This window comes from Cebus imitator, unplaced genomic scaffold, assembly GCF_001604975.1.
Source record: "Cebus imitator isolate Cc_AM_T3 unplaced genomic scaffold, Cebus_imitator-1.0 Scaffold121, whole genome shotgun sequence".
NCBI lineage: Eukaryota > Metazoa > Chordata > Mammalia > Primates > Cebidae > Cebus > Cebus imitator.
The window spans coordinates 4135330-4147109 of record NW_016107436.1 but is presented as its reverse complement, the minus strand read 5'-3'; the positions used below and the strand labels follow the sequence as shown (position 1 = coordinate 4147109).

Below are 11780 nucleotides of genomic sequence, written 5' to 3'. Positions count from 1 at the left end.
CATTCTCACACACACATTCGCCACGGGCAACGACCGGTTCCAGAGGAACAGGGTCCCTGGGCTGGGCTGCCTGCCTCCCTGCAGGTGTCTAGACCTCCCCCCGACTTCCAGGCAGGGCCTGGGAGGACAGATTCCCTCCATGCTAGCCCATCATGGAAATCAACAAACTACCATATCCTACTACAGGTCCAACATCACAACAGGAAACAGCTTCCTCTGGCCTCCACAGCAGTCCCCTTCCCCCCGCAGACTGTGGTCAATAGACATGGGCCTGGTGCACACTCAGGCAGAGACTCCCACACACTGGAGCAGGCGATGCAGGCGCGGCAGTCCCTGACCCCAGCACGTGCACGTCGCGGACAGTCCGCCTCAGCCCTCATTTTGCTTCTTTCTCTGATCCTGAAGACAGCCCTGGGTGCTGAGCCACGCTGAGTCCTTCGGACCTGGCCGAGGGTTCTTGCGGGTCTTGGAGAAGTTGCCTTCTCTCCCCCTCTGCGGGGAAACCCTTCCTCTGGCTGCAAATGGAGTGAAGAAGAATTCCTGCACAGACACAAGGAACAGGAAGAGAGACGAAGGAGGAGGATGTCTGGAGACTAGGCATGTGCCAGGCAGCCCCTCATTTCATCAACAGGATGTATTTTCCCCAATTTGCACATAAAGCAACTAAGGCACAGAGAGAGCTGGCAAATGCGATTGGAGGGAATCCAATCCCACCTGTGTGATTAGGGGGAGAGGAAAGGGAAGGGGGACAAGACGCACCTGCAACCACAGAGACGTTCAAGGACTCAAATCCAGAAGGCAGCTGGCGCCGGGGCAAGATGGTGAGGAGCAGCTGGCAGGAGGCCTGCACCTCCTGGGACAGACCTGAGCCCTCATTCCCTGCAGGGCATGGGGCCAAGGTTTAGGGCTGCCCAGCTGGACACCCAGTTGCTCGGGAAATGTAATCTGGGCAAAGAAAAGCAGGGACATCCACTTACCCAGCACAAGGAGAGTAGGCCGATCCCAGAGGAACTCCAAGGAGCTCCTGATGGGGATCTCGGAGGACTGGAGAACTTTAGGCTCTGGGCAGCCCACCGTGCCGGCCACAAGCCAGCCCTGCTGGGCTTTGGTCTGAAAGGGGGAAGAAAATATGGTGTTCTATCTTTTGTTTCGAGACATTGAGACAGAGTCTCACTCTGTTGCCCTGGCTGGAGTGCAATGGCACAATCTTGGCTCACTGCAATCTCTGCCTCTTGGGTTCAAGCGATTCTCCTGCCTCAGCCTCCAAAGTAGCTAGGATTACAGGCATGTGCCACCATGCCTGGCTAATTTTTGTATTTTTAATAGAGATGGGGCTTTGCCATGTTGGTCAGGCTGGTCTCAAACTCCTGACCTCAGGTGACTCACGCACCTCGGCCTCCCAAAGTGCTGGGATCACAGGTGTGAGCCACCACACCCGGCCCTGATATCATCTTCTAATTCTTTTTTTATTTTAATTTTGAGAAAGGGTCTTACTCTGTCACTCAGGCTGGAGTGCAGTGGCACAATCACAGCTCACCACAGCCTCAACTTCCTGGGCTCAGGTGATCCTCCCATCTCAGCCTCCCGAGTAGCTAGGACTACAGGCACTTGCCAACATGCCCAGCTAGTTTTTTCATTTTTTTTTTTTTCTGAGATGGGGTTTCGTCATGTTCCCCGGGCTGGTCTGGAACTCCTGGGTTCAAGCAATCCTCCTGCCGTGGTCAGCCACCGCGCCTGGCCATCATATTCTAATTCATCAAATCTTCATCAGAGCCCGTGCACTGTGGCTCAAGCCAGTAATCCCAGCACTTTGGGAAGCCGAGGCAGGCAGATCACCAAGGTGAGGAGTTCAAGACTAGCCTGGCCAACATGGTAAAACCCCATCTCTACTAAAAATACAAAAATTAGCTGGGCCTGGTGGTGGGCACCTATACTGCCAGCTACACAAAAGGCTCAGACACAAGAATCTCTTGAGACCGGGAGGCGGAGGTTGCAGTGAGCTGAGATTGTGCCGCTGCACTGCAGCTTGAGTGACGAGTGAGACCCCCATCTCAAAAAAAAAAAAAAAAAAAAAAAATCTTCAGCCAGACTTGGTGGCTCACACCTGTAACCCCAGCACTTTGGGAGGCCGAGGTGGGTGGATCACCTGAGGTCAGGAGTTCGAGACCAGCCTGACCAACATGGAGAAACTCCATCTCTACTAAAAATATAAAATTAGCTGGGTGTGGTGGTAGGTGCCTGTCATCCCAGCTACTTGGGATCCTGAGGCAGGAGAATTGCTTGAGTTCCCCTCTCACTCTCTTGATCTCATAGCAGTCAGCCCCTCCTGTCACACTGAAGCCAAGGCCTTGTCAAGGTCACCAGTGGCCTCCATGTTGCTGCATTCCGGGAGGCGGAGGTTGCAGTGAGCTGAGATTGCGCCATTGCACTCCAGCCTGAACAAGAAGAGCAAAACTCCATCTCAAAAAATAAAAAAAAAAAGAGAGATGGGGTCTTGCTGTGTTGCCCAGCCTGGAGTATGGTGGCACAATCACAGCTCAATACAGTGTCCGAGTTCCTTGGCTCAAGCCGTCCTCCCACTTCAGCCTCCTGAGTAGTTGAGGATATAGGTGCACAACATTGCACCCAATTTTTTTCTTTTGCTTTTCTTTTTTGTAAAGACGAGGTTGCACAGGCTGGTCTCAAACTCCTGGCTTCAAGAAGTCCTCCTGCTTATTCTCCCAGAGTGCTGGGATTATAGGCGTGAGTCACCTCACCTGGCCCTGGATCTCTTTTCCGTATCTGTTCATCTCTTGCTGGTCTCATCTAATCTCATGGCTTTAAATACTATCTGAATTCAAGTCCCGACCCCTCCCCACCCCCCACCCCCACCAACTGTATATTCTAGGCTGGACCGTGCTTCTGAGTTCCAGATTCACTCCTCTACTGGTCTGCTCCACAGCTGTTGTTGTTGTTTTGCTGTTAGGTGGGCATTTCAAACCTAACTTTTTTTGGTTTTTGAGACAGAGTCTTGCTCTGTCAGGCTGCAGTGCAGTGGTGGATCTTGGCTCACTGCAACCTCTGCCTCCTGGGTTTAGTAGAGACGGGGTTTCACCATATCAGCCAGGCTGGTCTCGAACTCCTGACCTCAGGTGATCCACCGGCTTCTGCCTCCCAAAGTGTTAAGATTACAGGCGTGAGCCACTGTGCCCAGCCAAGACCCCATCTCTTAACAACAAAACAACATCCTAGGACTAAACTCCAGGACATGCTAATACTCGGACATCAGGGGGTTGAGGAGGAACCACTAAAAATGTCTCTCAGAGAGGACAAGGTGAAGCGAAGGAAAGGAGGCGAAGAGTGTTTCAAGGAGGAAGGAGTGGCCAGCTGTGCCAGATGCTGCAGATGAGTCAAGTCAGATGAGAATTGAGCACGGACCCTGGAATCCAGCAACATGGAGGCCACTGGTGACCTTGACAAGGCCTTGGATTCAGTGTGACAGGAGGGGCTGATTGCTATGAGATCAAGAGAGTGAGAGGGGGATGTTTGTTTGCATGCTGAGGAGAGCGTAAGAGAAAAGTGGATAATGCAGGAGAGGGGAGGAAAATTGCTAGAGTAGTGTCTCTGAGTAGGCAGAAAGGGACGGGGCCCCAGCACAGGTCCCTGCGTGGGGCACCTCCGGCTCTTCCATAGCAACAGGCGGACGACACTCTCCAAGCCAGATGCTGATGACAGTAGGGAGATGTGATGACTGGAACTTACGCAGGTGTTCTGCAGTGTTTCTGTGTTTTCAGAAACTACCTGGTCAGGAGCTGAGAGTGAAGAAAAGGAACCTCATCTCCTATCAGGCTTGGAGAAAGGGGCTCCCTACATAAAGGGGAAGCCAAAAAATGCTTCTAGAGATATGCTGCTCAATATAGTAGCCACTAGCTACATGCAGCTATTAAGCAATTGAAAGGTGGCTAATTCAAACTGAGATGCATTGTATGTAAAAGAATTTTTAAAGGAATGTAAAATATTTCATTAATATTTTTAAAAGGCTGGCACGGTGGCTCACGCCTGTAATCCCAACACTTTGGGAGGCCAAGGCAAGCAGATCACTTAAAGTCAAGAGTTCAAGACCAGCCCGACCAACATGGTGAAACCCCATCTCTAGTAAATACAAGAAAAAAATTAGCCGAGAGTGGTGGCATGTGCCTGTAATTCCAGTTACTTGGGAGGCTGAAGCAGGAGAATCCCTTGAACCCAGGAGGCAGAGATTGCAGTGAACTGAGATTGAGCCATTGCACTACAGGCTGGGTAATGAGAGTGAAAACTCCCTCTCAAAAAATTAATATTAACAATAATTAAAACGATTACATGTTAAATTAATATTATTTTGGATATACTAGATACAATTTATTTAAAATGTCATCTGTCTCTTTTTACTTTTCAATGTAGCTACTAGAAAAGCTAAAACTACATACGTGGCTCTCACTATATTTTTATTGGATAGCACTGTTCTAGACGCGTCCCAGAGCTCTCCCGCTTCTTAAGAGGGAAATTTTTCACCCGCAGATGGGGTGGGACTGGGAAGCGCTTTGGTCAGAGGGGATTCCATATGCGGAGCAATACTGCCCCCTTGTGTCCAGCGAGGGAAGCACAGCTGAAGACGCCTGGGAGATGAGTTTCCAAGGTTTGTCGCTTGCTAGATATTAACGGCATAAAGGTCTCCTTGTTCAAAGATCCTTTCAAGCTGTGTCCCTATTGGATGAACTCAGGCCTCCTGTCCACCAGCTCCCCACAGCTGAACAAAATGCATTTACTGAAGCCCGACCTAGTAGGCAAGGAGACACTGAGGCTACCTTACAGAAGAGGCAAAGTGATGTATACCTGGGGAAGGGGTGCAGGAAACGGAACAGCGCTAGGAGAATTCAGATAGTACTCCATCTGTCGTTTTAAAAACTCCAGAACCCCTCCGTCCCCAGAGGGATTTAGAAGGCCGAAGGAAGCGATGTCAACATGCCCCTTTCTCTCCCCCACCAACTGCTAGCTGCGTCCCTTTGAAGAGGTTGCGCTGGACTCATATCTGCTCTTTCCCCTTTTGCCCCTCATTACCTGTAAAAATCCAGTGAGATCATCAGTGGAGAATACGTCCATCACCTCCATAGCCCCCGCGCTGGCCTTGCTGACTACTGGAGTGAGCGGGCAGCTGCAAGGTTTCCCCGTTCCCCGCATTAGGATGGACCATCTCAAGCCCGGTTCCCTACCCTCCCCGGGCTCCCAAGGGCTAGGAGGGTGAGAGTTCTGGGACATTTAAGTCTGGCTAAGGGATCACCCAAGGGTCAAGGTGCTTAGGAACTCGGCTGCGTCTCCAAGTTGGGGCACATGGAAAAGAGGGACGTCCGTGCCTGTTTCTCCGGCTGGTGATGATCTTATCCACTCCGAGGAAGTGAGCGGAACGCAGCACAGCCCCAAAATTCCGGGGATCCTGGATCCCATCGAGGACGAGCCACAACTGCTGGGGGTCGTCGCCTGGGCTCGCCTCCCCGGCCTCAGTCCAAGGCCGGGGCCGCAGCGGGCTCACCTCCATGCAGACACCCTGGTGGACCTGGTAGCGACACATTGCGTCCAGTTTCTGCCGTCTGGGCCGCAGAACCGGAATGTCCCGCGCCTCAGCCATACGGAGCAACTCAGCCCGCTCCCCCTGCAGCCCAGCTTTACCCGCCTGGAGCAGGAGCCGGGCCACGTAGCGGCGGGCGGCCCGCAGAGCCAGGAGACAAGGGGACAGGCCAAACAGAAGCTCCTGCCGCGAGGTCGGCACCAGGTCATCCAACAACAAGCGGCTTAGCTCGTCCCCACCAGGTCGCTCCCCACGCCGCGCTGCATGGGCGAAATGACGGGTGACGAGGCGACCCCAGGTCGCGCCCCGGACGGTTGAGAGCAGTCCCATGGCACACTCCAGCCGGGGACTCGCCCCCTGCTGCGTCCCCGGGAGGGGTAACCCCCGCCAGAGTTCGCTCGCAGGCTCCCAACACAAGGGTGAAGGGTACTCGACAGCTGCCTCTGCCGAGCTCTCTCGGACAGGAACAAACAGCCCAGATTACCTGCAACTAGACTACCAAGCTACAAACACCCCTCCCAGGCTCCCACGTGAGTTCATTCGCTTCCGGGTTCGGGAGGCCCCGTGCCCTTCGTGGAGGGGGTTTTTTTGCGCATGCGCGGTCGCCAGGCTGATCCCATAGCACCTCCTACAGGGCTAGAGGAGGCACGAGTTCCACCGCATCGCGGCGCGCGCAGGAAGCGGTGCTGCAGGCTGAGCTGGCCCTACTACTGGCTGCGTCCTGTGCCTTTCGAGGTCCCGGGAGGCTGGGGACTGCCTTCACCCACGCACCAGCGAAGGTCACTTTAAGTAGATGGCTTGGCCTTCCTGGTCAACCAGTTCAGTCTTTTGCCTCCCTCCCCACATCCCGGCGCTGGTGATTTTTCCCAGAACTTCTCACTAGCCCGTAGGAGGACCCCAACAGTCACTTCCTATCCCGGGCCGCTGATTCTCAAGTGACTCTGAGCCTGTCGTGTCCCTGCTGACAAGCCCACTGATGCCCCCGTCCCACAGGTAATGGCCAGACTCTTTTGCGCAGCACTCACACCCCCAGTGATCCAGGAAGGCCGGAAGGAGCTGCCTCTTCAGCCCCATCTTGCTCCTGCGCTTAAGTTCTGTGCTGTTCGCACAGCACTGCATGCTCTTCCAGGCCTCTCGGTCTTACAGACTGTTTTCTCTTTGTCTTTGTCAAACTCCTACACATTTTCAAGGCCCAAACAGATGCATTCCTGCTACTTAAGGTAATCCATACTCCCATGAGTGAGGCCCCCTAATCCACCCAGCTTCCCACCTACCTGGAAGAAATTCTGAAAAACAAGCACCCCTGATCACAGAGAATGGGAAAGAATGGAAAGACACTCCTGAAGCCAAGGCAGATTGGTTGCGATTTTTCTGTTTTAATGATCATCATGAAATTCACTGGGCCAGGCCCTGGTGTTCTGCTGCCATAGTCAGAGTGGAGGGATGACCCCACAAGGGGACAAGAAGCCAAAATTGGGCTGGAGAGCTGAGAAGGAGGAAGAGAAGGGGGAGAGGGGGCAGTGGGGCAGGCAGAGGAGGAAGTCTGGAACCCTGGATAACCACGCAGATATATGGTGAGGGCCTCCCTCTGCCACCCCAGCCCTGAGCCGCAGAGGTTGAGGTGCAAGAAGATGGGGGGGATTTTGGCCACAACCCGTTTCCCAGGTCAAAGGGAAGAGACTGAGAGCAGAAAAAGGCCAAGGAGCCCAGGGGGACCAAGAACAAGTTAACAAGTAAAACAATTAGGGACACCACCTCCTTTCCTCAGCCCTTTTTTTCACATTTACAATGGAAGCAATTTGACAAGCGGATATAAAAATCTCAGACAAATTTTCTAACCCCTGGCCGGGGTGTGGACAGCAAGTGGTATTCAGTGATCCAGAAATCAACACCTAAAATCCAGAGGCAGGAGGCAAGCCATGAGGGGTGGGGAGGGAAGGAAGCGCTCCCACAGTCACTAGGTCACCTGCTCCGTGGGCCTCATCTGGATGTCTCCGATCTGTGGAAGGCACAAGGTATGAGGCCCTGGGACACTCTCCCTGGCCCTGCAGGGCTCCCTGCTTCCTTCCTCTGGAGCTGGTTGGGTTCCTCCAGTGAGTGGATAGTCAGGGCCAGACTCACCTGGACGTGTGGGGGGCTGCTGAGGACGTAGATAACAGCCTCGGTCACATCCTCGGGTTGGAGACACTGAGAGCACCGGGGGAATGGGTTGAGAAAGGACAAAATAGACTCAGTTCCCTCCCACCACTGACCTCCTCTGCAGCATCCACACACCCACCCAACCCTCCAGGAGGAGCCAAAAAGGCTGAAGGGGTGGAGTCTGAAGGCCGGGTTCCCTGTGCCTTCATTTAGGGAGTCAGTGGCTTCACCAGGCCCAGAGGGAGGCCCCACCTTTATTTGCTCATAGGTGGCAGCTGCCTTCTCAGGTTCCTTGTCGTGGAGTCTGAAGGCGAACTGTGTTTCCACAAAACCTGGAGAGATGCACTGGGCCAACAGAGAGGGCCTGCTCAGGGGCTGAGCTTTGCCAGGCCTTGGGGAGGTTAAGGGGAGAGGATGGAGGCCACAGGGCCCCAGCTTCACAGTGATGGCTTCCCAGAATCCGGCAGCTGCCTCCTCCCTCCAAAGCTGCCGCTGGCAGAGACCACATGATACCTACCATCTACAGAGCCTTTCCTGTATGTCAGGTAAACATTTTACAAAAAAGTGTCCCTTTTAAGGGACACTTATTATCTCCTTTTTACAAGTGAAGGCCAAGGCTCAGGGAGGTTCAGTGACTCACAATCACATGGCCTTCAAGGAAAGAGCCCAGAGTCCCAGTTTCTAGCCAGTGTGCACCTGGTTTCCCACAGTCCCTTACTTTCCCACCGTGTATGCTCAGGTCACCCCCCTCCCAGCTCAAAGTCTAAGTCTGGTCTTTGGCTCCTGGCTCAGTGAAATAAGGAAACTGAAGGGCTGTGCAGGGCCATGCCGAGAGCAGCAGCGCCCAGTTCTGTGCCCAGTCCACTCTGAGGAGCTCTAAGCAGCACATTCTGAACATGGGTTTCTGAACGGTGTGTGTGGGTGGGGAGGGCCTGCGCCTACCCCGCCCCCACCAGGGCTAGGCCACAGCCTCACCGTGGCTCGGATGTGGGTCTGGGCCTCCCGAAGTTCTTGCCTTAGTCCCTCTGTCAGCGCAGTGACGGCATACTTGGTGGCACTATAGAAGTGGGTCACAGACTGGGGGACCACTCGGTGGCCAGACATGCTGGGTGGGGGGAGGAAGGGAAAAGAGGAGAAAATGAAGATCCAGGGAGACCAGCAGTGCCCCTGCCATACTGGGTCACCCCCAGCACCCAGATGTCCACAGTGGAAGCCTTCTAACAGGGACCTCTAGTGGCCATCCCACAGCTCACTCATCTAATTTTGGTTATTCAAGCAGCTTCGGAAAACCCTCCTTTTCCTGGAAGTCGTCCCTATGCTGACCACAGAACGCACTCTCCTGGTGGTGCAGAATGTCAAAACTCTCTCCATCTAATCTGTATGTTCACTGATATGGTTCTACTGGGACATCTCAGGGCAGGCAGAGGCTATGTCCCACCTCAGACTGGGGCTCCCCAGTGGTAGACACTGTACATAGTCCTTCTTTGTGCCATGAAGTCGGGTTTATCCCCAGGCCTGAGGAACAGAGGCACTCAGTCCCAGGAGAGGGTCCAGGCTTCAGCTGTAGAAGGAAGGGGCTGAGCTGCCCATTCCAGCCAACCTGGGGCTGATACTTGACAACATTATTCTTTCCGTCACCATAACTGTGCCATTTAGGTATTAAATCTGTATTTTCCCACCAAGAAAACTGAGGTCCAAAGAGGTCAGGTAAGCTGCAGCATATTACCCAGCCTGGAGGGTGAGTGGTACCCATTGGCCACCTGCCCTCACCTATTGATGTTAATGATGTGCCCATCGTCCACCTTCCGCTCCTTCATGGACTGGTAGGCTTCCCGTGTGCAGATGCTGAGAGCCAGCACGTTCACCTGCAGGCCAGGGAGGGCAATGAGGTGTCTCCACTCGGGCCCAACTGAGCAAGTGATGGAGCCACAGAGTGCTGTGTGGCATTCTAAAACAATGTCCAGGTCCTCACAGAGACCAGCCACAGGCACAGGGCACCTTGTCTTCTACATGAGATGCCCCTCCCCTAAAGCTACAACCCCCATTTGATAGCAGAGGTAGCTCCTCACCTGGCTGACCCCCTAAGTTCCTGCAAACAAGAACGGAAACTCCTCAAACCCACTCCTAACCCAGGAGACTCTGTCTTGGCCATCTCCTCTGAGAACAGTAGCACAGACCCTCTAATTCCATAGGAAATCATCTCCATTTCTTCCCCAAATACCCTACTCTTCTCTGCAACAGAGTCTGGCCCTGCTCCCTCCTAAACGGCTCAAAATCCTTACCAAAATGGCTTACAAATCTCTCTCCTCTGGCACAGAGCCTAGCCCCTCCCCACCTTCCCCAGCTACTCTCTGCTCCTTCCCCATCCCCTCCCGGGAGATGACAAGTGGAGCAGAGAAGGCCTGACCCTCCTTCTTTCTATGCCTTCCTTTAACCTGGGTTCCATCTAAAAGACTAGGCACAGAGACTCTAGAGGGTCGGGTAACTTGCCACTCCTACTCCCACTGGCAGAAGTGACCTCCACATCCCCACCCTTCAGGGGGCAGAGGCCTGAAGGTGTGTCTACTGTAAAGCACCTGCGCAGCCCCACCCATTAGCCACACCCAAAGGACAAGCAGAGATAAAGCTTTCAGCAGGTCCTCAGGCATCCCCTCTAGGAGAGGGAGCCAGCAGATTTGATGTTTCTCTTTATCAGGTGTCGGAGCCTGCCATGAGGAACAGAACACCGTTGGCGTGAACCTGCCTTGGTGTTCGTGGCAGTAGGAAGAGATGGGTACCAGGACAGGGAGGTTTCGAGCCCTGTTTCTCATCTGCTTGGCCATGTGGGCTTGTGAGGCAGAGAATGCACCCCCTGAGGGCAGGCAGAATAAGAGAAATAGGTCCCCTGGGACCAAGTGAGTAAATTTCCCAGGTCTAGGGAATCAGGGGCAGGGAAAGAGAAGATGCCTTATAGGATGATCCTAATAAACTTAAATAATGTTCGAGCTGAAAGAAGCTGTAGGAATTTAATGTATGTCCCATTTTACAGATGGGCAAGTTGAGGTCCAGACTGAGACCCATGTGCTGTGGGTAAGGACCATGACTGTGATCTCCAAGAAGGCTGAGGGCTTCATGTACATGGCATCATTTCCAGGGCCAAGCATCTATGAGGTGCTGAGTCTACTGTCAGCTGATATGAAAGGATCGTAGGGAGAAAAGAACATCCCATTCACACACTGCTTTCAATTTCTCAGGATACTTTCATATCCTACTATCACCCCATCATACAGTCCAGAAGTTGGAATCCCATGTCCTGAAAGCTGGGTGTGGCCTGTGCATGGTTTCAAAACATTTTAAATACCCTTCCAACATGTATTGGAAAGTTTCATTTATTCAATAACTATCTTTTGAGTGCTTATGGGACCAAGCTATACCAGAGAATAAAACAGATGAATCCCTGCCCTCATGGAGCTGACATTTTAGTGAATGGAAGTCGGGGGGGTATCACATAAAATCAGACTCCCCAATTCTCTCAAAGAAATCATAAGATCAGGCCACAATGGGCCCACGCCACCATACAGCAACTATGCTGGATTTGAGCAGTGGCTGTGTGCTTTCCCACACACTGCAGACCCCACCTGGCCTCCCTCACTCCTCTATGTACCCACCTGGAATTTGTGACCCCAGATACCGATGATAGAGGTGTGTTCATCCCAATTAAATGTGACAAGACTGAAGCTCAAAGAAGGTAACTAACCTACCTGAAGTCACATAGTTACTAGTGAGGCTGGGTAAGAATATCATCTCTTGTCTCTCTCTTCCTTTTCTTCCCATAACATCACATTCCCAAGCACCCAGCACAGGGCTTACACATGGGAAACATTCAGTAAGCAGCAGTTTTCTCCCCTAACAATCTTTCTTCCAACACAAGGAAATCAGTCTAGACTTTAAGAACTACCTCCAGGGGCCGGGCGCGGTGGCTCAAGCCTGTAATCCCAGCACTGTGGGAGGCCGAGGCGGGTGGATCACGAGGTCAAGAGATCGAGACCATCCTGGTCAACATGGTGAAACCCCGTCTCTA

The 11780-nt window shown here is 53.0% G+C and overlaps 2 protein-coding genes across 5 annotated transcripts in view; both read right to left on the bottom strand.

The window, feature by feature from the left end:
* MRM1 (mitochondrial rRNA methyltransferase 1) lies at positions 1–6786 on the bottom strand. 2 transcript variants are annotated; one of them, XM_017539849.2, is made up of 5 exons: positions 5370–6786; positions 5077–5170; positions 978–1110; positions 760–879; positions 1–540 (listed from the first exon to the last, which is right to left on the bottom strand). In XM_017539849.2, the coding sequence occupies exons 1-5, from the start codon at positions 5909–5911 to the stop codon at positions 377–379; spliced, it is 1053 nt and encodes a 350-aa protein (XP_017395338.1). In that variant the 5' UTR covers positions 5912–6786; the 3' UTR covers positions 1–376. The 2 variants fall into 2 exon arrangements, with proteins under 2 accessions (XP_017395338.1, XP_037598421.1); XM_037742493.1 differs by lacking the exon at positions 760–879.
* Positions 6787–6937: 151 nt separating this feature from the next.
* DHRS11 (dehydrogenase/reductase 11) overlaps positions 6938–11780 on the bottom strand; it is a 9019-nt gene continuing 4176 nt past the window's right edge. Inside the window, exons 3-7 of one of the 3 annotated variants that reach the window (XM_017539850.2) lie at positions 9491–9585; positions 8696–8825; positions 7973–8095; positions 7703–7768; positions 6938–7580 (exon numbers count right to left, since the gene is read on the bottom strand). In XM_017539850.2, the coding sequence (XP_017395339.1) occupies positions 7539–7580; positions 7703–7768; positions 7973–8095; positions 8696–8825; positions 9491–9585 (456 nt within the window). In that variant the 3' untranslated portion in view covers positions 6938–7538. The remainder of the gene's footprint in view (positions 7581–7702; positions 7769–7972; positions 8096–8695; positions 8826–9490; positions 9586–11780) is intronic. The other 2 variants (XM_017539851.2, XM_017539852.2) reach the window with 2 other exon arrangements.